Here is a 26,800-nt window from a genome sequence, read left to right on the forward strand (position 1 = left end):
AAAAAGGATGGCATTTGATGTCTATACCTTTCAGTGCTTTCTAAATTACTCCGGCACTATGCTGTAATAAAACAGGTTTTTAACAGTTTAGATATAACAAATCTCTGTCGTTTTAATGTCATGCTAACAGTGTCATAAGGTTCTAATGACTTTTTTATAGTTTTAGACATACCATTGGGAAATTAGAACAATGATATTGAGCAGAAAGTTTGCAAAAATATTTTCATATTACGTGAAATTTTTAGTTTGTTCCTTTGTAAAATATTTATAATTCATTCTGTAGAGAACCTTGGTTTTCAACAGAAATTTCAAAGTGGGCAGTCAGTGAATTCCCAAACTCTGAATCCTTCTAAAATGCTTCTTGAATTAGGGATAGGCAGTCTGGTTTGGTCAAATTCACATCTAACTGTTCCACCGAAATCAATGGAGAGATGCGAGGAATATCTTGGGCCCAAATGATAATATAAGCTTTGAGGTTCCAGACTAGTTGACTTAACTTTTGCCTCTACAAGCTGCCATTGCTCTCTTCTCCACACTCCAACACAAACCTTCATTTGATTGACAAAGCCTGAGCTTTTTGACCTTCAGTCAAGCTGCAAGTTACTTCTTTAGGATTTTCTAAGGGAACACTGTAGTGGTTTGCGGAGGAAAGAGTTTGTACTGTCAAGGCAAAATTTTATATTGTTGAAATACTGAGCTGCATATGAGTTTAGGACGGATACATACTCTAAAAAGGAATAAATATATGATTAGTGCACACTGTTTGGAATAAATTCACACATACTGCGGATGTATTTCAGAATTAACTTAATTACAGTCACTCTGGAATCTGTATTGAGTACAGAAATAAATTTTAGGACTGGTATTTGATATGTAATGATTAAAAAAATAGCATTTATCGTATCACTGGTAGCCCGTACTTAACAAATAATATCTTACTAAGGAATTGCACCTTGCTATATGTAACACTGTATTACTGACTACATGCTGCATAGCATGCTTGTTTAAGGAAAAACCTAATTTCACAGCATATATTCCAAGATGAGCATTAAAGCTGGTCTGGGCAGCTTAATTAAGAATTTCTTGATTTCTTGAGATTTCAGTTCCTAACCTTAATTTGTATTAATGAAGGGTTTTTGTTTTTTTTTTAAATCGTTTGAGTGTTCTTGTTTTGGTTTTGCTGGTTTTTAACATTTGATAAGCAAGTCCTGCCAACAGAGCGCTTCTGCTATTATCTCTCCCACCCCTTCAACACAGCCTTTTGTATAAATAGTCCTCACCACTACTCACAACCCCATGAGAAATAAATTTACCAAAAACCTTCCTCCTCCCCAAATAATAAAGAAGAAGGTTGTGTGCACACAGGTGTTGAGGGAAGCATAATCAGAATTATGAAAGAGAGATACAGTAAGAAACAAAATAGCAGCAGCAGTCTGTCATACATTAAATAATGTTTGTTTCAGAGACCCTGTGTTGGGGTATGTTTACACTGCAGCTGCGAGTGAGCCTCCCAGCCTGGCAGACAGACGTGCGCGCTAGCAGGGCTCAAGTTAGCATGCTAAAAATAGCAGCAGGGATACTGTGTGTCCAGAGGAGACTTGCCCTAGTCACCCAAGCTCAGGCACGGAGGGCTGACTGGACTTGAGAACCTGAGGCTCAACGTTCACACTGCTGTTTTTGCACACTTGCTTCAACAGACCTAATGAGTCAGTGCAACTTTTCTTCATTTACAACATCTGATAAGACCATACCCCATGGCAGTGTGGCTGCAACATAACGATTTTGTTTTAGGCAGTTAATGAAGCATTAGGGAGAAAGATAAAAGGAACAGTAGCAAAGCCCATGTTTCAACACTGCTGAGCACTACTACACCACTACTGAGCTAGATTTCCAGTATATAATTTTTTTCAAAATAAGCCTTAACAACATATATCTGTAAAATCATCCGAGTTATTTCCAACATAGAAAAATAACAAATCTGTAAAACCCATCTAATTCAACTAACCACAACTCCTAGCGTGTACAAATGTACAAGGTGCATCATGAGATGAATACTGTTAAAAACTGGGTGTTGAGCAGTGCTAAGCCTCAGAATAAGGGCCAAGCTTCTTAGAGGGTACATAAACTTGCTATACTATACAAATCTCCAAGATCTGTAGTTTTGAAAGAGTGCTTACTTGAAATCTCACTACTCACCAGCTAGAACCAGGTGTGGTGTCAGTATATATGCTGGCAAACATTATAATGTGCCTACATGCATCTGTTCATCTATTTTAGGTATTTATATGACTCCATGGTATCACAAAATGGAAATTGAACCAATATTGCTATTAAATTGAGTAGCTAAGAGGTAAATAATATCACAAAAGCGGAATTTCCCCTAACTGTAGGGGAAACAAAGTTATCTTTTTCATGTTAAGAGTTTTGGAAGTCTTAACAACAAAAACTCTGTCTCCATTTCTAGGGTTTTAAATTTCAAGATGGAAAAAGTCCTGTCCATGCCCTTCCCTTGAGATAAACATTCCTTGAGATAATCAGTGAACTCTATGCCACAGTATGACACTTCAGTAACAACAGAATTCCCTGTTCTATTGTATTTTTATGTTTTAGAAGTATTTAGGGAGGATTTTTAAATTCCTATTTTTGCTATCCATAAATGCTGCCATTTGCTCCATGAGCTGAAAGATTTAATTAATTCTCAAAACTAGTTTTCCCTACTGATTGCTAGGGGAAGAATTAACAGATTTTCATTAAGTTACTTGTCTTTTAATAGAACACTTATTTATCTTCTTAGAACTACTGACACCAATAATCTGGGTACATACAAAAATCCTCCTAGTTACCTAGATAATAAATTGACAACTTGAGTCACACAAGTGTTCTTTCCCTAAATTTATAAAAAGTGAGTTTTACATTCTCATTGTTTTTATATAAGCCTAAATACTGCTCTGGCCAGCAGAGCAAGGATGAACAGAAACATTGGCTGATGTGACCTCCAAAATACAGAGACTTGAGTCACAGCCAAGGCCTAGATTTTAGAAAATGGACAGAGGAGATGTGATGTGGGGTACAATCTGCTCCTGTTCAGAAGAGCAGCAACAAGCATGCCAGTTAGGCCCTGATCCTGCAAACACTTTTGCACATACCCAGCTTTAAGCACGTAAGTAGGTGCTTCGCTTTAGTGGGACTATCTGTTTACAGGATTGATGCCTCAGCGTGCTGCCAACAGCATCACGACAAGTGCTGGTAGGGATGGGGCAGAAGAAGCTAGACATTCTCCTAAAATCATACCCTTTAAGAGCACAGTATATGTTCCTGTGCATTAGCTGTCTGTCTCCTAGGGTTCCCCTGAGCGGTGGTAAAGAAATCTTGATTTATTGGTTTTTGTGGGACTGGAAAGGCTCCTAATGACTTCTTCCCACAACAGCACACCAGAGGTCACCCCTTCCTATCAAATGGAGGTAATCTCAATCCTCAATGTAATCGTTCTTATTTATATCGATTTATACAACTCGCCATATTTAAAACTGTTTCCTTGAATCTAAATGCACTCACTTTTGCAGCTGGTGCTGCTTCTAGCCTTTGCTGGTTCTGTGCTGTGCTGAGTTGGCCCTTCAGAGGTGGCTCTTCCTGACATTGAATGGGAGAAGAGAAGACTGTACTTTCACTGACTGTAAAATGCAAAGAACTCAATGGCATACAGATAGGGAGACTATATCGCATGTATGCCAGATGCTGTATACACTGCACTATTAAGTGATTTGCTAAAATAACCCTCAGAGGAACTGTATGAAAAGGTATATACTACTGCCATCACCTGGCCATTTTCATAACATGATGAACAGCATTGAAAATTATAATTCAAAGTTATTCACACGCATTATTTGTTAAAAAACACAAGGATAAATGTAGTAAAGTGTGAACAAATATGTTTACCAGCCATCTTTCATATTCCTCCATAGCCCTTTTATCTTTTTCTCCCCTCTCAAATTGTTCTATTTCTTGCCGTCTTTTCTCTTGGATTTTTTCTGTCTTCTTTTGTTTTACAAATTCTTCCTTTTTTTCATTCCTAAATATGGAGAGAAATATAACATACTATTCACTGAATTAAAAAAATGCTGCAAATGTGATTGGTTAACCAATCATCATGGACACTGCCAGGAACTGACATTTATGTCTACTGACAAATTTGATAACATGTAGTTGTAGTGCTTGCTTTTTTAATCCTGGGTTACTAATTAAGCATGGGATTGGTAGTACAAGGTTCCATGCTACCCACTGTACCTCACTTTTGATTTGCAGCATTTTCAAATCATTGGCCTTTCTTGAGAAGAGACTTTCAATTCAGCAGATTGACTAGAAGCTGTATGGCAAGTTTTATAAGGTGGACAAATGGGAACGAAAATAAAGCTACCACACTCACATTTGGGAACAACAGGCCTGACCCTGTGAGGTGCTAAGCACCCTTCCCTCCCACTGATTTCCGTGAGAATTGAGGATCCTCAGCCCCCTGCAGGTTCAGGCCCTCAGGCCAAATATTCCCTGCAAAATGATAAGACAAAGGTGCTGGCCCGTACACAGTTATGTAACTAAATCCTCTGTAGCAGTACCATTTATCAACGGCAGACATGCTGTCTCGTTTCTTTTCTGCAATAACTTCCTCTTCTTTCTTCTTCTTGATTCTTTCAGCTTGTTTTTCCTTTCTACTTTGCTCTCTTAAATACTCTGCTTTCTTTTCTTTCCATTTTTCAAATGCCTAAAGAAGACCTCAAGTCCATTAGCAAAGTTGCATAACATCTTTGTTCCAAACCTTCCATTACATTATAGATATTTTTTCTTTCCTACCCATCCCCCTTTGGATTGCGCATTCACAGGGTTGTAGCTTAGCAAAGGATACTGCTACAAGGAGCAAGAATTTACTACTCCCAGCTCATTAGAAAAGCCTCTCTGCTGCCAACACGTTATTCTGTTGATTAACTACTTTACGTATATGGAACAAAGTATTTCACATTAAAAAAACCCTAAATGTCAATAGAAAAAATGTGTGTATGTGCATAGGTTGAGAGATTAGCCCCTGCTACAAAGATAACAATCTAGACATGAATTCTCCCAAAGATCGGGGTATCCAGCTCTAGGGGTATGGTTTGGGTCCCTCTTTTGTTGTTAACAACTACATTTTTACTAAGGACTCTCTTGAGTTAAGTGTCTGTCAGGTATAGATTTCTCACTGCCTTTTGAGCTGCTTCTTTTTTCTCTTCATTCTGTTCTGCTGCTCTCCGTTTCTTCAACTCCTCAAGCTTCTTTTTTTCAGCTAGTTTCTTTTTTGCTTCTCTTTCTTTCATTGCCTTCCAGGCTTCAAAAGATGCAATTGCTTCTTCTTTCTTAGTAGCTTCTTTCTACATAAGAAAAGTTTATACTTCAGAAAACACTGCATTTTCTAAACTCTCAAATGTAGCATTAGCCAAAGAAAAAAATGAAAGAAAATTGACTTGTAGAAAACATTCTAAAATCAATGGTTCAGCTGTGATTTGAACTACTGCTTGAGCATGACCAACTTTTTTGACCTACAGTATGAGGCTGTTTTCTACAAGATTGGGAGATATAGAAACTACTATGACTCACTTCTGAAGACTGTGTATAAAAAACATTAGTTCTTAAATAGGAAAAATTAAGAGAATTTATGAAGAAAGATGAATATAATATAATTGCGTACATGTTGCTTTAAATGTAGATTACTTATGAGGAGAGACTGAGGAACTGGAATTGCAGAAGAAAAGAATGAGGGGGGATTTGATAGTTGCTTTCAACTACCTGAAGGGAGGTTCCAAAGAGGATGGATCTAGACTGTTCTCAGTGGTACCAGATGACAGAACAAGGAGTAATAGTCTCAAGTTGCAGGGGGGGTTAGGTTGGATGTTAGGAAAAACTTTTTCACAAGGAGGGTGGTGAAACACTGGAATGGGTTACCTAGGGAGGTGGTGGAATCTCCTTCCTTAGAGGTTTTCAAGGTCAGGCTTGACAAAGCCCTGGCTGGATGATTTAGTTGGGGATTGGTCCTCCTTTGAGCAGGGGGTTGGACTAGATGACCTCCTGAGGTCCCTTCCAACCCTGATATTCTATGATTCTATGATTATATACCGCTGAATATAGAAGAGCCAAGACAAGAGCATGAAAATCTTCAGATACATGACTTCTTTAAATTTCATTGCTGAAATACAGACTATCCCATAATCATCATAATAAAAATACAAAGATGGACCCAGACTGCTGGCTGTAATCAAGATGCACAAAGTGAAACAAGAAGGGAGCTGCAAAGGTAGCTTTAATTTATATGGCATCCAAGGATTCTAAGGGTGCAGGGAAGCACCAGCTACACTCCTCTTTTCCCTAGCCATATTCCCTGTGGCAGCCACAAGGATTAGGACATATAACAGCTATTACATCAGCTCCATTCCACATAAACTGGAGTAATCTTCTTGTGGCTCTCTATGATGGATTTAGAGATGCTTGTTGATGGCAGAGTGGTTGCAAAGTAGCCCCAATGAAGGGGATAACAACAGTTTTCACTATTTCATTTCTGTGTTTCTTTCCTTTTTTAAATACACCACAACAAATATTGTAATGACATTACTCTATAGAGTGGCAGTTGGCTAGCTCCCATTTAATCAAATATTTTAAACAAACCTTTTCATTTGCGTTCTTTAAATGTTCTGCTTTGTTCCTTTTAATTCTTTGCAGTTCTAGTAGAAAGACTCTTTTCTTTTCCAACCAATCCTAAAAGATTAAGGAAAAAGCTGTAGCTGAAGAGTTTTAAGCAATAACTAGATCTTGTACCAAAGTAACTTAGTATTATTGATAAAGCAACATCTGATGTAATGACCACAGGCAATACTGACAGTATTTCTGTTTTCATATATAACCACCACCACCACCACCACCATTATCATTTTATGTATGCAAACTACTTCTATAGCAATAAGCCCATCTGGATGAGTGAGGTGTCATTTAAACCACATTCTGAGGATCTGCAGCACAAAAAACATTCTGATCAAAAGTTTCAACTTTTAAGACTAAAACCTAAGAAATTAATAACTTTATTTTAACAAAAAGATTTCAGTATGGAAATAAAAAAGAGAATGTGAGCATGGAAGGGCAGGAAAGAAGAAGGAGCATCATGGTGGATTTACCTCCAGTGTTACAATCCTGGGGGGTTGAGGGAAGGGAGAGCAGAGCGATACAAATGACATAATACTACTTCTCAAAATCTTCAATAGGGCCTCAGAAAAATAGTTGTTGGGGAGCGAAGGAAGCATCCCCATGTACACATGTACAAGAATGAGCTGCAGCTATTAAACCTTTTAATACAAAATATTTACAACCACTATTTTAAGTTTCCCCTGGATAATTTTTGTTTTAAAAGTACAGAATACATTTTATCCATTTAGGATCTATAGGACCACAAAATTTAGTAAAAAACCTCTAACCTATTGTATGTTTAATTCAGAAATATCTACAGTGAAAAGTCCTCAACCCATTGACTTCAAAGGCAATACACACCCACAAAGTTTTATAAGTGTGTGAGTGTTTTCAGGATCAGGGTCAAATTTTGTACATTTGTTCATGTGTTTAGTATGTTGTACTGAGAAGCTAAAATATCTTAATGAAGACTATTTGACTTTAGAAAGTGGCTATGAGTCAATGCACACATACTTGAGACAGCATGATATTTAGAACCATTAAACTGTTAAGTGAATATGATTTTCCTTATGCGGAAACAATTTATGATCAATAAACAGATATGACCACAGTTGAGATTTATGCTAATTTTTACTGCAGAGGGCAGAATTCAGATAGATTATGCTGCTTTAGGGAAAAATTTAAGATCTGACATCAAGTTCTTTTTACCTTTCCCATGAAAGGTAGCTTTGGAACAGAAAATACAGAGAAAAGAAACTATAGGATACACATTAAAAATAAAAAACAACAAATACAATAACGGAGATAATCTATTGTGTTTGAAAACATTTTGCCACAATAGTAAAATATAGATAAGTATGTTTCTTTCTCATCTGAATCTACCCTTCTTGGCTCATATGCTTTGTAGTGAAGCATAATTTTTTAAAAATAAAAAGAAGTCTCAATTTAAGAAAGGTGCATACAGATATTGAGTATAATTAACAGGCTTTTATTCTTATTGGCAGGATCTTTTCATGCAGGCTTTGGATATGCCAAAATTTACCTGATAAACAGCTGCTCGTAAACTATCTGCTTTGTCAAGCTCAGCACTATATTTTTGCAAGTGTTTATTGTCTAAGACCTTTAATGTTCCCAAGTATTGAGAAGATGTAGTTGTAGATGGAGGGATGGTTTTCCCAGCTTTCTTCAAGTATGTAGAAGACAGAGACCTGTGAAGCATCAATTCATAAACATATCAAAACAAGCTTTGAGTTTCTTATAGTGGATGCCAGGTAGAGTGCCTTCTCATTGCAGTTACATCCAGATATTGCTTATAATCCCGTTTTCACAAGCTTATATCTTTTTTTTTTTTTGGGGGGGGGGGGGGGAAGGGGGATAGAGGGAAAGAGAAAGAGGAGGAGACAGCCTGAATTGTCCATTTCTGTTTTTACATGGATTGTATCACTACTAAAAGAACCTGCAGGGCCTACAAAAATTCTGCTAGTCGACCCAATAGAGAATGTGAACTCCACAAACACAATAATTTCAGTTCAAAAGTATTAAAAGCCCTATATGCTTTAACCTAACAAGAACATGTTGAGACAGGTACAAACTGTTATTCCTGAGGGCATTCTGCACCAAAAATTACAAATTCTGCACACAATATTTTAAAATTCTGCAAATTTTATTTATCAAATAAATGTGGAGGCTCCAGCGTGGCTTTGGGGAGCACAGGCCACTGGCTGCACAGGGGTGGGAGATCACTGTGCAGCTCCCCACTGGAACGTGGACTCAGTGGAGAGGCTGCACCCAACCCTGACAGAGCACAAGGGCCAGACCTGCCCCAGAAACACCCCAGGGCTCTGTTCCTCCATGCCAGGTGCACCAGGTGCGGGCAGGCAGGCTCAGCAAGACAGGATCCAAGTGTGGAGGGGTTTAGTGTGGGGGGATCCAGGTGTGGGTTGAGAGGGTTGTGTGTGGGGCAATCTGGGTGTGGGTGGCTCAGTGGGGGATCGGGGGTGGGGGGGAATCTGGATGCACAGGGGCTTGTTCGGGGTGTTCTGGGTGCAATGGTAATGGGAGTCTGCACAGGTGTGCAGGTGAAGTGGTTGGGGCTCAGCGGGGGGAGGGGAGGGGTCTGGATGGCTCAGTGGGGAGTTTACATGCTGGGGAAGTGGGGCTCAGTGGGGATCCAGGTGCAGCTGGTCGGGGCTCGGTGGGATGGGGATACAGGTGGCTCATCGGGGTGGTTCAGGTGCAGGGGGAGTGGGGCTCATCAGGGGTGTTCTGAGTGCAGGGGTGCAGAAGGCTCGATGAGAGGAACTGGGTATGAGGGGGTCTGGATGTATGGGGGTTGGGTGGATGGAAGAGTAGCTCCCTGTACAGGGATCCCTCTCCCTGCAGCTGAGAAGTGATGGGTGCAGGAAGCAGAGGGGTTGAAGAGTTTGCAGAGATTCCTGCAGCTGGTGGAGAAATCTGGGGGCTCCGGATGCTGTGTAGGGGAAGAGGAAGTCCTGTCCTCCCCAGCCTAGCTGGGGCTAGCAGCTGAGCCCAACGCAGGGTAGGAGCCACCAGCCAGGTCTTCCCCAGTCCTGCCCCCTGCCCCACAGTGATTTACCTCTCTGCCGGCTGCCCTGGGCACCCAAAACATACTGCTGGGGAGGGTCATGTGACCACTCTTGTGGCTTCCCTATCAGAAAGTCATTTTTCTGCACAGAAGCAAAGAAATCTGTGGGGAATATAAATTCTACACATGTGCAGTGGCGCAGAGTTCCCCCCAGGAGTAAAACTGTGGGCTAGAGTCATTTGTGGGTCCCATGGCACAAACAGATGAAGATTTTGATAAAGGCCCTTGGTGGGTCTGATCTGCCAGTGGAGATGTGAAGGGTTGTCACCCTGCAAAAAAGCTGCACTCTCCTCCTCCAGCACCCTTTCAGAAGGCCAAATGTTGGCGACAGGGTGATGATGGGCATGAATGAGTGGCCAGTGTGTGTCGATCATGTGGATCTTACCTTTCTGCAGAAATCACATCAGGTGGGACCAGATTGTAAACACTGACATATCTGTATAGTTTACTTACCTGCTTGATGAAGAAGGTCTCACTTTTTCTGAAAGTGTTTCCTTATATTCAAATTCTTTCTAACAAATGGAAAAGGAAAAATAAAAATATTACACTTACTGTCAAACAACAAAACCTGTTCTGCAGCATATAGCCGCAAATGCTGTATCAGAGGCTTTATAAAATACAGGAATGCAAAATATGAATGCAAGGACGGTGAACAAGTATTTTCTGCCATTCTTTGTGCTTATTATAATCAACAAAACATAGCCTAGATGAAGTCCAGCATGATCTTATAAATAAAGACCAAAATAAAGTATACCATAATCTCCATTGTAAGTCTTTACCCAGAAACATCACTATTTAGTCAGGATTACGTTTTAAAAGTCTCAATATAGAATGAGAAAATAGATAGTATACAGTTATTATTCATTATTTGTATTACCAAAGCGCTGAACAGTCCTAGTTATGGACCTGGATACCAGCATGCTGGGCTCAGACAGAACAAAGAGACAGTCCCAGCCCTAAAAAGCTTACAATCTAAATGTAAGTATATTCTCTTTTTGCCTTGTACTATAGCTAACAATTACCATATGCATTACACAAATCACTGGTGTGAACAGCACTTAAAACATAGTAAGTTAGATCCTCCACTGGTATATTCACCTAAACTGATCTAAGCCAGTTTATACCTCCTAAAGATCTGACTTAGTTTATTTTAAATTCTAGACATGGATTTAAATAAGGCCAGCAAGCACAAAGTTTGATACGTTTTATTTGTTTTTAAATATTCATTGAATGTATGTTCCCCTCATCTTCTCAAAATTGATGCTATTTTATAACAGAATCAATACCAGAAACCAGGCAGGAATGGGTGGCTTCTAATGTTGATTCTATTATAAAATAATATCTGTACGTATACAGGATGGAACCAACAAGTTTCGTATGATAACTTTTCATTGAAGCTTCCAAGACATTATTATAAATTATGATACAAATTATATGTTTAAAAGATACCTTGTCCGAGTCCTCTGAAGTGCTCACTTCCGCCATGTCTTCAGATTTATCATTCAGTGACATTTCCTTTATGCCATCAGCAACGAATTTCTCTTCCAATGTTTGCAAATTTTCTTCAAGCTTGTCATCAGTTGATTTCTGTAGTTTCTTAGTTTTCTCATACACTGTAGTCATCATTAGTTCTATCACAGATGGGGATTTTCTGCCATTATTCTCCAGTTTCAAATCCCTGCTGTCATCATCTTCTGTTTGATCCCGCCCTAAAGCAAGTCAAAAAACCAATTCGGGAGATGAGACATCAAGAGATGTAATTTTTAAGAAAAAGTGTGGCTCATTAATTCAGTTATTTCTATACCGTACCTAGAATATTCATGTATGAAAAAGCTTATTAAGCTTGATACAAGACATTATCTTCTGTATACTTTAATGACTTACAAAAGTATACATAAAATCATATTACAAGTTAATATTACTGCTGCAATAAATGTATTTTTTATTTTAAGGCAAGTAGCAGCAGTTTTGAGATAAAACAGCTCAGCAAAACTGTAAACTATTAGTCACCTGATCATATCCAGACAAGTTTCTAACATATGAAGTAACAGCAAGAAACATTTGGATCACATCAAGAGCTACTCTGGCATTCACTAAAGTATTACGGAGGTTTTTGCAAAACAATGGCAGAAAACACTTTGTATGATATTTCTGACTCTCAAACATTTTCCCCTTTGAAAGAAGAAAATTTTGCTAAGTAGCAAAAATGTATGCCTAACTGGAATAGTTAGTAATTATCACTCATTTTAAAAAGGCTTTAAAAACTGGTATTCCTAATGTAATTTACACTGTGATAAATATAGGATTTCTATTCTATACCTGTAAAACATAAAGACAAAAATCAAGAGGAGCCATAGTAACTCTCTAGTTGCATTCCTGTGCACATTTTTGGTGGAATTCTGAAAGGAGGAAGTGGCAGGGAATTAGCTAGGAGATCACTGCAGCTATGGAAGGTGGGCTGGGCCTACAATTTGGAGACTGTAATCTAAAGACAAAGAATTGGAGAACTCTGTATCCTATAAGGCTTCTATAGGGTGACATTTGGACACGTTCTAATTTGAAGGTGTGAAAGCTAAGTCACTGGAAAGTCCAGCATACTAATGAGAACTCTAATTGTGCACAATTTCTGCATTACCATATAAACAAGTTTCTGTCTCTTGTGGATAAGTAAAGTTTGCATATTTTATTTGCATATCACTTTCCAATTACAGGTATTAGAGGACTTTACAAAAATTAATTAAACTGCGACACTTGCCATTGTCCTATGGAGTTAGTGGACAAGGCACTGGACTGCAAGTTGGGAAACCTGGGTTCTATTGCTAGCTATGCCACTGATTTACTGTGTGACTTTGGACAAATCACTTTATTTCTGTGCCTCAGTTTGGAAGATAGAGATTATAGTACTATCCTCCCATAGTGCTTTGAGATCTCCAGTTGAAAAATGCTATAAGACAACCATTATAATTGTGATATCTTCCTTGCCAGATCAGACTATAGTACCCCCTCTTAGAACCATTCCACTTGTTCCCCCATCTACAGACTACAGTATCAAGTTTACATTTTCTCATTTTCTCTTTCAATGCCCTGAACAAATCTACCCCAGACTACATCTCGGTATTGTTTGTCTATCGTATTTGTCCTTCTTCCTTTGCTCCATAGATGTCCTCATCTTCACTACCTCATCTCTTCCTTCCATGCATGGAAAACCTCTCCAATCAAGTACAACAGGGATCACTATCCTCTACGTGTTCAAAGCTGTCCAAAAGACTTGCTTCATCCATAATGCCCACAAGCATTAACCCACATCAAATGTATTCTTCAACCCAAGAGTACAAATTAAATATAGATATTACATGACATTTTCCAGTCATCCCTCTGTTTATATGTTACACACTTTTTCCCACCCTTTGTCTATCTTGTCTACATTGTAAACTATTCAGGGCAAGGACAATACTACCTTTTATACATATTCTATAGCACATAGCACAGCGGGGCCCCATTTAAACACTATTAATTTCTTCTATGAGTCTGCCTGTGCTTCTTATCTATCTGTGTCAGTCTTAAATATCGTAAACTCTTTGGGGCATGGATTCTCAGTATGTTTGTGTCTTGTACAATGCAGAAACAAAGTAATATTTATCATCCCCATTTAAGCAATAGTTAAACAGAATACAGAGAGGATAAGTAACTTGAGCAAGTTCACACAGCCAGGAACAGAACGCAGGCATTGTAATTTCCACAAGACCATCCTCCCATTATACATAAAATGGTGACCAACAGTTTGTCTACTCAGTTGATCTGTGCCTAGAAGGGATGAAGGAAGATAAGGGAGAGGCAGGCAGATGGAGATTATTAATTGAAGAAAGTGACTAGGTTGGAATGGAGAGGGAAATTCAGGAGCAGTGGTTTAAGCAAGTCTCAAAGATGTTTAGACAGTGTTAAGTACACAGAATATGAGCAAAGGATGTTTCTGCATTTCTCAAACTTTAGCCTGTCTCCCTAAAAAGAATGTTTATCTGGTTCTTATGTATCATGCTTTGTGACGCTATTCAGAACTGTTTCTAACAAAGAACCTGAAAACAACATCAGTTATGATTTCAATTTGTTAATGTAACTATAGTAAACTTCCAGAAGCTACCTTAGGTTGGGTCAATACTACACACCAGCACTTTCAGCAGTGTGAAGCGTACATGTAGCTACACACCCTGGGGAAAAGTAGGCTGTGTCCACACTGAGGTATGTAGCTACACGTCAGTGAAAGGCTCTGGCAAGAGGGAGTCAGCTGGTAAACCCTGATGCCTCCCCGCTGCCAGAACCTTCCCCCCACTGGGGGATGCTTTCCTTGGAGGGGAAAGGCTCCAAAGTCGGAAGGCAGCAGGACACTACGCTGCTAAAAATAGCAGTGTAGATAGGAAGGCTTGGCTTGGGCAAGTAGAAAAAGTGTAGGTTGTTTTCACATACCTACCCACATCCTTTAGGTATGTATTTACTCACCTACGTCATGCCCCACTGGCTACACTACTATTTATATTAGGGGGGCTACATGGGTATGCATATTATAGGCCACCAAAAGTGGTGTATAGCATAGATGTAACCTTATTGATTACTCCTCTGCAACAAATTGACATCAATAATACACAGCTGATGCATATTGTAGCTAGTCTCAGATTTCTAAAGTAAACTTAGTGGTTGGATCCACCTCTATCAATGGAAACAGACTACATTGACATCATGGACACTAGTATCAGACCCTTAAAAGTTGCTTATACAAAGCAATTCTATTATTTCACTGGTTGCACATATTCAAGTATAATGGTTCTATATGAAGTATATTGATTTCTACCTTTTGAAGGAGAGCCTTCTCCACACATTAACAAATCCGAGTCTCCAGACATTTCATCAGCTGAATGAAAATGAATAGGGAATGGTGGTGAAGAGCTTGTTAGCCATGGACCCTTAAAGCAGAAAGTGACAGCATAAGCAACAACATGAACAATTCACACCAAATCAAAATCAGTTAACTTGCTTCTAAACCATAGTTTTCTATGCAATATTTATTTAGAGTTCCTTAAGAAAAATATGGCTACGGTTTAAATTAAAGGAGATGTAAAGATAAACAGATTTTAAAAACGGTGTAAACTCACCACAGATTAAGGTCAAATCCTGCCCTTAGTAATGAAGCAGATGGCTTGTCTATACTGCCCCACAGTTTGGATTATAGGGGTGTGAAAAGAAGTGATGTTAATGCAAACTAGGAACCTTTTAGTTCGCACCTGCAGCATCCACACAGGGGAGATACAGCTCAGGACTTTGGGGCGCATTGCTAGTCACACCCCCTTAGTGCCAAATGTGGGGCAGCAGACATGGCCAAAGAAGAGCTAAGATGCTGTCAGCTGTACCTTCTGCTATAAGAATCCTGCAGGCACACAGTTAGGCACTTTCCCCATGGCAGGACACAGCAACAAGGAGTAGGGTTCAATCTGCCGCCGCTCTTCTGAACTATTATATACTGCTGATAAGTAGCATATATGCTAGTCAGTTTGAGACTCAACATAGGCAACTACCCTTCCTTTGTAGAAAGGTTCTGCATTTTGACATACTAACTAGGTGTACTGCCTAGAGCATTTTTCTATCTTATGGAGGGAGGATCCAGTCCCCCATGACCTTCTTTACACACCATCATCCACCACTTTTGAGAAAACAAAACAAATCCAGTCATCTTTAGGTCTCTGTTCACAGCATAAAGAAATCTTTACATACAACTTATTTGTCATGTTACATTGATGAAGAAAATGTGTATGCAAAGGAATAGAACTTTTTTATAACATACTTCTAGGCTTGGATGGATTAGATTTTTACTGATAAATGTCAATTTCACTGTGCACACAAATTCACTAAAAATATTTGTCAATAATAATAAAAATGTACAGATAAGTAAAAAAAAATACTGCTCGTTATTTGTTTTGTACATTTAGATATATGATGTTTACAATTTATGTTTTAATGGTTATAAAGCTTTAACTTTCTGAACCTTAATGTCTACTGTCAAATAATTACTGTTTGACCCACCACCATCCTGACTCCATCCATAATTTCCTTCAACAGTGAAAATTTAAATAGCTAAATACAAAAAAATGCTTAAAACCCATAATTTTGCACATCTATGAAAAACTAAATCAATAAAAAATAGGGAAAAATGCTTTAAAATAAACACTGATACTATCCATTGAAATTATAAAAAATAAAGATCAAATTCTGCCAATACTACATATCTCCCAGAGTTAATGACCTATAGTTGAGAACTACTTCCTTGTATATCAATAAAGAGATACAGCAAGGCAACAGAACGCTCAAAGCTGCAGATATAGGAGACTATTTCCTATAGAAGCTCCACTTTTTCAATCCAAGTAGCAATGCTCTTTGAAAACCTGATTAAATGTACCTCTTTCACCCTCCAATCCCTCTTTTTTTGTGTTATGAAAAATGGTATCACAATCACAGATGAATAAAAAGAGTGTTTGGATGATATTATTCCAGTGTAGAATAGGCAAAACATATATAGAAGGGAAAAAAATAGATAACTGTGCACATATATAATAAATACTACAGTAATGCTCTTACCTCGGGACTAGGGCTTTCAGCAAGTGCCCTTTTCTCGGATGTTGTTATTTTGTCACTCAGCCTAGTTAGGGAGGATGGTGCAGAAAATGAAGGTAATCTGTAACTAGAAGAAGCAGTCTTATCTTCTGCCCTGGCAACATCTTTGTCTTCTACATGGCTGGTCTTTCTTAACACATTTCTTGGTTGAGGTGATGGTTTATAACGATCATCCAGTGCAGAAATGCTGACATTCTCAGCTGACAATAAATATTATTATTTCATCATCATCCACTAAAGATACTTTATTCAGTTTGGAATATTATTTTGTCAATTTAGGATCGACTAACATTTTCGGATGAATCCCTTTCTTCTGTAAATAAGCAGCAGTCACAGCAGGTCAATGACCATGATATATTATTTAAAAAAATGAAGTGTCCTGAGGCTCTTACTACAATGAAGATGAAAACAATCAAACCAGAACAAATGCAGCCAAGTATATGAGAGAGAGAGATAAAAATTGTATCTTCAGAAATTTTAACCAAAGTTTTGAAGCTCTCAATGTAATGTAAAGACACAGGTCAGAAGTTCATCTTTCAATTTACTTTGTTCTCTGTATAGTAAAGATCAAATTCTTTATATTCTATATATTTAGATATACACTTTGAGTATTACACTTGGGTGTTTATCTGAGGCCAGGAAGACAAACCTAATAGACTGTAAAGGCAGGAAAAACAGAATGTGTCTAATGTAGCACTGCAGTGGGAAGACTTTCCATTGTGATCCTACTCTATTTTTTTTAATAGGCCCACTGAACTCATTACATAAATCCATGTGCTTCCCTCTGCGCAGGGCAGAATAAATCAAATTTGTGGGGAAAAAATAAATGCAGTGAGAAGGGTGGAGGAAGGGACCAGGTGACTACTGGGATATTTGCCCCCTTGTATGCATAAATCTGTGTCCCTTTTGTAAAAAGTTAAGGGCTCAGCAGTCACAAAGAAATAAAGTGTGCTGTCAGGAATGGGGTGGAGGAACCTAGGAACAGCCAGTACATTCAGCATTTTCCCAGACAAGTTGCAGAGCCTTCAGAGCAGTGCTAAATTAGTGCCCCTTTTCAAGCAAAAACTCATTTTCCCCAATCCACAGCTGTCCCCAGGCAGCCAGTGGCAGTACAGCTATCCTGCCTGACATCTTTCACAAGGACTAGATTTATTCAGAAGAGAGGGAACAGTGAAATGTGTTGCTTGGTGTGCTCCTCTGCATGCTAACCCACATCCAAAATGAACTTCCAAAGCTAGCCATGGAAGTATTGGTGTATGAGCATTAGGAAGTAACAGTACAATGTGTGTGCTTAGTGCCATTTTCTAAAATATCATTTCATAAAGTGCAAACAAGGGTGAAATTCATCCCAGTGCACAGGGCTCATCAAGGCCATCCACATTGCTTAAACACTAATTCAGCTCTTAGTTGGAGAAAGGACTTGCAAATAAATAAAGTGAATTTGTCCTCAATAAGCCATTAGAATATCAAAAGAGGCCAAGCTTATCCTTCATTAAAGGAAGTCACTGACCAGAGATTAGATCAAATTTTCTAAACTTGAGATAATTTAAAATTAGTTGCCTGTTGGAGAAGAGAAGCAGGTGTCTGTGTACTTGCTTTTTTGATAAAAAGAAAAGGAGTACTTGTGGCACCTTAGAGACTAACCAATTTATCTGAGCATAAGCTTTCGTGAGCTACAGCTCACTTCATCGGTTGCATACTGTGGAAAGTACAGAAGATCTTTTTATACACACAAACCATGAAAAAATGGGTGTTTACCACTACAGAAGGTTTTCTCTCCCCCACCCCACTCTCCTGCTGGTAACAGCTTATCTAAAGTGATCACTCTCCTTACAATGTGTATGATAATCAAGTTGGGCCATTGTGCTGTAGCTCACGAAAGCTCATGCTCAAATAAATTGGTTAGTCTCTAAGGTGCCACAAGTACTCCTTTTCTTTTTCCGAATACAGACTAACACGGCTGTTACTCTGAAACCTGCTACAGTGTAAAGTCCCAGAGCGTAGATTACCATATACTACTCTCTATTCCCTCTTTCTCACATAGTCTATCATGTGATTTCAGCAATCCTCTAATTTGCCTATAATTTGTTTGTTTATCTAGTTACTTGTGGCAGCCAGTTGCAGAATATTGAAAGGAGCACTTAAAAATTAGTTAAAAACTGTGATCCTCTTTGATATTAAAGATATTGAAACCACACCCTATACTGAAGTCTAAAAATAATTCTAACATTTTCATTTCCAACATTGGATTAATTTTAAAATATTACAATATGAATATACAAATAGCAACAACAATATTCAAGTGCCTTCTTTTTACCTGATGATATATTCTTGATTCTGTGCTCCCTTAGCTTTGGTACTGGTTTGTTTTCAAATTCATGTTGAGTAATTTCTTCCCTTTCATTCTGCAGTACAGCCATATGTGATTCATTACAGTGGTCACCTTCATTACCATGACAAGTTGATTTTTCAATGAATGACCATTCTGTTTCATCTTCTCTGTCACCAGTCACGTTTTGGCTATTCAAAATTGTCATCTGTTGATGTTTCTCTTCATCTAATAGTGAAGACAAGTCATCAGCCATTTCACTTTTGAAAAGGGCCTTTTTCTGAGTAGTCTCATCATCTGAGAGGGTAATATCAAAGGCAACTGATTTCTTATTTGTGTTTTCAACAGCTGAATTATTTTCAGGAAGTTCTTCTAGAATACCCCAAAACAATGTATTTTCATCTACTTCTATATTAGATTTGTATTTCATATATAAAAGGAATACAGCAATCTCATATTTTATACCATAAGAAAATTCTTTGTACAGCTCTGCTCTGGCCAACATCTCTGATCTTAACTCTTATTATGTTGCCCCCAATTCCACTAATCTTAATTTACTTTGCTTCCTTTTCCCACTCCCTGTTCTCCTGCCTTTTTCAATTCTAAACCCTATGCATAGAATGCCCTCCCAGTCTTCATTAGTTAATTCCTACTAATCACCAGATTCAAGTTCCTTCTAAAAACCCACTTCTCCACGACTACAAGAAGTGAGTTAAGTTAAAAAAAAAAACCCAACGTATTTCAAGCAGAATCATAAAGATGGACACATACTATAAAATGAGCAACCTTAGGATCTTATTAATGGAACCTTTGTGATACCTCATGCCCTTCTATTGTTACACTCACTGGTTGTGTCCAATAGAAATTTACATTATAAACTTCACAAATAAGACACGGTCCTTGCCCTGTTCTATACAACACCCCGAAGCAGGGGCGGTCTTAGGGGTGGACCACCTCAGCAACCGCTAAGACGTGCCATGGTCCAGGGGGGCACCACACAGCAGCGCAGAACTGTGCACTGCTGGCATAAAGTCAGAAACCGCTCCTGGCTGGCAGGAGAGCGTGGCGTGGCGGTGGGGGGGGACGCACCCTGATTTTTCCCTGCTTCCTCCTGGCATAGGAAGCTGGTGGGGGGAAGAGGGAGCGGTGATGCATAGATATTGCTTTCCCTCTCAATGTTCCTCTGCGTCCCCCTAAGGGGCTGTGATGGGGGGAGCGAGGAGCAACACCAAGCGCTCCGTGCATACAGGTCACTTTCCCCACCTGTTTCAGAGTAACAGCCGTGTTAGTCTGTATTCGCAAAAAGAAAAAAAAGAGTACTTGTGGCACCTTAGAGACTAACCAATTTATTTGAGCATAAGCTTTCATGAGCTACAGCTCACTTCATCGGATGCATAAAGTGGAAAATACAGTGAGGATGTTTTTATACACACAGACTGTGAAAAAATGGGTGTTTATCACTACAAAAGGTTTTCTCCCCCCCCACCCCACTCTCCTGCTGGTAATAGCTTATCTAAAGTGATCACTCTCCTTACAATGTGTATGATAATCAAGGTGGGCCATTTCCAGCACAAATCCAGGGTTTAACAAGAACGTCTGAGGAAACGGGGGGGAAATTAATAAGGGGAAATAGGTTACTTTTTATAATGAGTCAACCACTCCCAGTCTCTATTCAAGCCTAAGTTAATTGTATCCAATTTGCAAATTAATTCTAATTCAGCAGTCTCTCATTGGAGTCTGTTTTCAAAGTTTTTTTGTTGAAGGATAGTCACTTTGAGATCAGAAATCGAGTGACCAGAGAGATTGAAGTGTTCTCCGACTGGTTTATGAATGTTATAATTCTTGACATCTGATTTGTGTCCATTTATTCTTTTACGTAGAGACTGTCCAGTCTGACCAATGTACATGGCAGAGGGGCATTGCTGGCACATGATGGCATATATCACATTGGTAGATGTGCAGGTGAACGAGCCTCTGATAGTGTGGCTGATGTTATTAGGCCCTGTGATGGTGTCTCCTGAATAGATATGTGGGCACATCTGGCAACGGGCTTTGCTGCAAGGATAGGTTCCTGGGTTAGTGGTTCTGTTGTGTGGTATGTGGTTGCTGGTGAGTATTTGCTTCAGGTTGGGGGGCTGTCTGTGTGCAAGGACTGGCCTGTCTCCCAAGATTTGTGAGAGTGATGGGTCATCCTTCAGGATAGGTTGTAGATTCTTGATCATGCGTTGGAGGGGTTTTAGTTGGGGGCTGAAGGTGACGGCTAATGGCGTTCTGTTATTTTCTTTGTTAGGCCTGTCCTGTCACCTACTACTGTTCCTCAGACGTTCTTGTTAAACCCTGGATTTGTGCTGGAAATGGCCCATCTTGATTATCATACACATTGTAAGGAGAGTGATCACTTTAGATAAGCTATTACCAGCAGGAGAGTGGGATGGAGGGAGAGAAAACCTTTTGTAGTGATAAACACCCATTTTTTCATGGTCTATGCGTATAAAAACATCCTCACTGTATTTTCCACTTTATGCATCCGATGAAGTGAGCTGTAGCTCGCGAAAGCTTACGCTCAAATAAATTGGTTAGTCTTTAAGGTGCCACAAGTACACCTTTTCTTTTTCCCCACCTGGGCTGTGCTGTGAAGGAAGCATCAGGAGCTGCTGTTCTCCTGCCCTCTCCTTACTCAGCCCAGGTGGGGAAAGTGAGCTGGATGCACGGAGCCCTGACATCGCTCCTCGCTCCCCACCTCACAAACCTTTAGGAGTACACAGAGGAGCAGCATTTGGGGGAGCAAGCATCAATGCCAGCTGCTCCACGCATCCAGCTCAGTTTCTCCACATGGGTCTAGGAGGGGAGTGCAGAGCTTAGGGGCACAGGAAAGGAGTGCAACGGTTAGCGGCAAAGGGTGCACAGTGCAGGGGTTAAGGGTGCATATGGGGCACAGTGCAGGGGTTAGAGGTGTAGAGGGTGGTGGGGAGCCTGGGGACCCAGGGGGCCCGTGTCAATGGGGGGCACTCGCAGGGGCCAGGGCAATGGGAGGTCACCATGCCCACGGGGGCCAGGAGCACCAAAATACAAGTTTGCCCAGAGTGCCATTTTCCCTAAGGCAGGCCCTGCCCCAAAGTATAGTTTTGATTAAGAAAGCTGTTTTATAAGCCCTTGTCCCTGTTATTACTAATTGCTCGGAGTTGTTTCAGGTTAAAAAAAAAAAAAAAAAAAAAAAAGGCCCACTAAAGAACACAGAAGTATCAAAGATTTCAGAGCAGGAGCCCTGTAAGTCTGTATTCACAAAAAGAAAAGGAATACTTGTGGCACCTTAGAGACTAATAAATTTATTTCAGCATAAGCTTTCGTGAGCTACAACTCACTTCATCGGATGCATTCAGACATGTAACGTGTCAAATTCAGGAAGGAAGGGACTTGCTGTGTAGTCTGTATTTAAAGAAATGTCTGGGCCTTTGCACATCAGTGTAATATAAAAGATCTGGCAGATATGGTGAGTAAAACCAGGTATCACATGGATGAAGTGTCTTAAAATTACAATGTAATATAATGTAATTTATGACATTTAAAAGGCCAAACTTCCTTTAAAGAGATAGGGAGGGAACTGATTCATTAGGGCTTCGGCTGCATAAAAAAAGTAAAAAATCCTTTAAAATTATATAGACCCTGGACTGAGGAAAAACAATGGCCCAATCTTGCACCTACTGATGTCAATAGGAATTCTGGTCCTAACTTTATTGAGCAGGACAGGGTACATAATTTAGGAATAGTTGTAATGTGGAATCTTAGTACATTAAACCATATTGGCTCCAAAGGATCTTTAGTGATCTATCAGCGAAGGGTGGGAGGGGGAGAACACAAACAAAACTGCTACTATTTAACATACCATCCTCATCACTGTCAAAGTCATCTGAGTATTCAGCAGTTTGCTGTCTTGCTGCACGAGCAGAAATTGCTTCTTGTAGCTCATCCTGAAATATTTTAATAGATTCCTTTTGAATAAAAGTTAAGATCCATTACTTCAAGTTCAACTCTCATTCTTCCCACTACCAAAAAGTGTTTTGGGACAGTAACAGATATGAATCTTTGGGGGCGAGAGGGAGTGGGTGAGCAAACTGGTGTAGTATAGTGATTCCCAAAATTTTGAAAGCTGATGCACCTTTCAGGAAAACAACACCAATTGGACCCCCCTCTCCATCCTTGCCACATACTGCTAAAAGTCTATGCATCTTAGTTTATATATCTTTTGAGTAAAACCCCCAACCCCTTACAACTTTGTGCTCCCTCTTCCCAGTGGGCTTGCCCACGCTTTGGAAAATATTTGCCTAGTTAACAAATTGCTTGACTGGGAGTTAGAAGACATGGCCTGTTTCCGATAGCGCCTGCTGTGTGACATTGGGTATGTCACTTCAGCTCAGATCCAAAGGGACTTAGGAGCTACACTGCTGTCACAAGGCCTTACTTTTAGGTGCCTTGGAGAGCACTGAAAACCACAAAGCCTGAGTTAGGTATCTAGGCTCCCTATACAATGAATGGGGAGAGATAAGCATTTAAGAATGGGATCCACAAAAGCAAGCATATTAGACAGCTTCCCTCCTAAGCTAGTCAATAGTAGGGAGTGTTTTCTTGTTCAAAAATTACCAGCCACTAGCAACCTGGAAGCAGAGACACCCTCCAGTAAAGTGCATATAATCTTCGTTAATGTGCTTTCACAAAGAGGCCACACAGATCTTTTCAGGTCCTATAGAATCTACCACCAAAAATAAAGGATCTGACAATGGGTAAGTGAGGAACTATGAATTAATTAATTAATTAATAATATACCTAACAGGATATCTTAGAAGCACCACAAAAATCTTCAAGACAAAGTTTTTCTTTTCCTCAGTCACCTCCTGTGTAGTTTATTACTAGACAGGAGACATCTTCTATAAACATCACCTGCAACCTTCAAAACTTAAACCCTGATCATGCAAAGATTTATGCATGTGCTTATCTTCAAGCATATAACAAATCCCATTGACTTAGAAGTTAAGCATATACTAAAATCTTTTCATGACCAACACCAAAGCTACTGTAACAAACTGGCTGCATGCAAAAGTTACCCACCCAGGATTTGTAGTCCGAAGTTCCTTGCTTTTATTGGTTTAAACTAGATGTTTTACTTTAAACTAGGACAATTATTGTGTACATTTAGGAGATCAAGAAAACCTCAGTATGATTTTTCTAAAGAAGCACACCGAAACTAAATGAGAATGTCAATTCTACTTTTAAGATAGGAAAGTTTTTGCTTTTCTCGTATATTGACAGCAGAGTTGTTTTCGTCGCTAACCTTAGTAACACAAAGGCCAGGTCTACAATAGAAACTTTAGCCAGTATAGCAATGTCGTTTAGGGGTGTGATTTTGGTGACATTTCTAAACTGGCAAAAACTCCACTGTACATGTACCTGCATAAAAAAGCGCTTTTATTTCACTTGCCAAACGGGTACAGATGATCCTGGCAAGAACACGTTTTTACTAGGATAAGCTGTACCTGCACTAGGAGGGTTTGCCAGTTTAGCTAGCCTAGAGATGACCGATTTTTTAATCGGACAACGTGGGGTAAAATAGTTTACCTGAAAAGTGGTTCTCCTGGAGACCTTGGGGCTCTTGGTATAGGCTAAAGTGGTGCCAATATCTTCATCAGACATGGTGGGGGAAAAGGCTGGAGAAATGACTCTTATGCAGGTTCTTCGTGTTTTCACGCCCTCAGCACTGGGCTCCAGTGAACTCAAATCTCTCCTGCGGGTTTAAACAACGGATCAGACAGCGCGATTGAAGCAAGGCTCTGCCCGCCCCTAAAGGGAATGCATCTGGCCAGCTCCGCTCGGGCTGGCCCGGGGCGCTGCAGGAGGCGCCGGCGTGCGGCGGATTCCCCCCGCCCCGGGCAGGTCTGCGCTGCAGGGCGCACACGAGCTCTGACCCACTGAACCCCAGCCCCGGGGCCGGCCGGCCGGCCGGCGCCCCCCTACCCCACGAGCCGGGCCCTGCACGGACGGGTCCCACCTCCCGTGGCTGCCTGTCCCGGGCCCGCGCGGGCCCGTCCGAGAGAAGCTCGCCCTAGGCGCTGCGCAGCAGCCGCTCCGCTCCTGCCGCCGCAGCTGCATTGACCTGAGGGGTGGAAACTGAGCCCGCGCGGCCATACACGTTACCTAGCAACCCACCAACACCGGAAGTGACCGCATAGACCGAGCCCCCGCTACTCGGGGGACCGAGCCCCGCCCCCTCCCCTGCCCGTTGGGAAGGGGATACGGTCACGTGTCTGGCTCCGTCTCCTGGAGTCCGGGACATGGCGGTTCTTCGCCCCCGCGCTTAGAACCGAACCAGAGCCGAGCGGGCGGGCGGGGGCTGGTGGGGGGAGGATGCGCGGGGAGTGGGGCAGCCTCTGCGGCCGATTTGCCGGCTAATAGCGTTTTCAGGGCCGCAGAGCACGGAGGCGATCCGGACGTGTCCGGCCCCAGGCTGGGTTGTTTCAGATGCTGGCCTTGAACGTACCTGAGCAGAATGACTGGCTGCGCCTTTCACACGCTCCATTTTGCGTCGCTCTTAAGTCTTACCCATTAACGCTCACCAAATGCGTTTCCTCTTCTCCCAGTGGGTCCTGACACCTCACCCCTTCTGCCAGGCCCGTGTGCTCCCACCGCCCCGTGCAACTTCGTTAAACGGCGCTGCAACTTTTGTTAATTACAACGAACCTGCGTATATCTCAAAACCCAAACTTCCCGTAGGAGACCCCCAGCGCTTGTACGGAAAAATGTGTGAACAGTTGTGTCTCTGTTTGCACTGGAAATTATCACTGTTGTAGGGGCAGAGTGGGTGTTTGTGCATGCAAGTGCCATTTAAACACCTAGCTGTTCGCACGTGACTTCTATAATCGTTCACACAATAGTCAAAACGCAGTTGCAAATACATTTTTGCCCATGAAACTTGGGCCTCTGTTTTTGAACATTTAGTTTTCAAGCTGTATGAGCTGCTGGGCACAGGTCTTGCTTGGACCAAACTCCACCCTGCTTAATGCTTTATACAAGCTGAGGGAAGTCAATAGGATTTGTCAGGATTGACTTTAAGGCAGTACCTAACTCCTCCCTTTCTTAGGGCTGAGGGAAAACATAGGTACATGTAATTGAATTATTTGGGACTCATACCCCTAAGTATTCAGCTTCCATTTTCTCTAAAATGGGAGGTAGCAGTGCAACCTTTGCTAAAAATAATTCATGCTTGAAGGAGTGGTCAATTTGCAAAGGAGTATTAATTCTTTTGGGACTGTCTGTTGTGAGTGTCGCTAATCTCCTCTATGAGCAGGTTAATGATTGCAAGCAGACAAATCCTCAGAACATTGCAGCAATACTTAAGTCATCTATATTTGAAAAAACTTAACTTTAAACCATTTAATTTAAAACTCCACAAACACATGGATAATGATCGTTCTCTTTTTTATTAAATCTAGTATACTCACATTCTCTCCCTCCAGATTAAATGCTTGTGATTTCTTCTTTCTGTAGAATAAGACTGTCTTTAATCATTCCAGAGCTTCAGTCATCTTAATAACAATGAACCTGACATATTTTTAATATTGTTAAGACATTTTTATTATATTTGCATATATTAATCTTCCCTAAACAAACTGCATATACATATTTTGTAGGAAGAAAATCTGATTAAATAATAAATTGGACACCCACAGCTTTAGTTTTTTTCCCCCTTGTTTATTAATATAGAGTGGAGTTTTGAGAGCAACTCTATTGTGCTAGTGCGTGACTGCCGAGGAAAAGGTTTGGAACTGAAATGGCACTCTCAAGATTAATATTAGATTTGAACATAAAATACATTATGAGTAATTTAATCTATGTTTGTGAATTGTCTGTGAGCAGTTTACAATGTTGCCAAGTTTAGTTATTTGAAATCATAGAATAATTTTTGTGAATAATTCTTGGTCTATAGATTACTCATAAACAGTGTAGGTAATAATGCTGGATAC

At 40.3% G+C, this 26,800-nt stretch overlaps 1 protein-coding gene across 9 annotated transcripts in view; it reads right to left on the reverse strand.

The window, feature by feature from the left end:
• MAP9 (microtubule associated protein 9) overlaps positions 1-26,298 on the reverse strand; it is a 30,200-nt gene extending 3,902 nt beyond the window's left edge. Inside the window, exons 1-14 of one of the 9 annotated variants that reach the window (XM_075127758.1) lie at positions 26,279-26,298; positions 24,399-24,564; positions 22,672-22,756; positions 18,777-19,085; positions 16,424-16,659; positions 14,646-14,757; positions 11,252-11,511; positions 10,256-10,314; positions 8,240-8,405; positions 6,685-6,774; positions 5,229-5,396; positions 4,611-4,756; positions 3,937-4,069; positions 3,556-3,630 (exon numbers count right to left, since the gene is read on the reverse strand). In XM_075127758.1, the coding sequence (XP_074983859.1) occupies positions 3,556-3,630; positions 3,937-4,069; positions 4,611-4,756; positions 5,229-5,396; positions 6,685-6,774; positions 8,240-8,405; positions 10,256-10,314; positions 11,252-11,511; positions 14,646-14,757; positions 16,424-16,659; positions 18,777-19,085; positions 22,672-22,756; positions 24,399-24,564; positions 26,279-26,280 (2,007 nt within the window). In that variant the 5' untranslated portion in view covers positions 26,281-26,298. Of the gene's footprint in view, positions 1-3,555; positions 3,631-3,936; positions 4,070-4,610; positions 4,757-5,228; positions 5,397-6,684; positions 6,775-8,239; positions 8,406-10,255; positions 10,315-11,251; positions 11,512-14,645; positions 14,758-16,423; positions 16,660-18,776; positions 19,086-22,671; positions 22,757-24,398; positions 24,565-24,828; positions 24,962-25,317; positions 25,722-26,278 lie in introns of those variants that run through there. The other 8 variants (XM_075127760.1, XM_075127756.1, XM_075127755.1 and 5 more) reach the window with 8 other exon arrangements.
• Positions 26,299-26,800: the final 502 nt, after the last annotated feature.

This window comes from Caretta caretta, chromosome 4, assembly GCF_965140235.1.
Source record: "Caretta caretta isolate rCarCar2 chromosome 4, rCarCar1.hap1, whole genome shotgun sequence".
Lineage (NCBI taxonomy): Eukaryota > Metazoa > Chordata > Testudines > Cheloniidae > Caretta > Caretta caretta.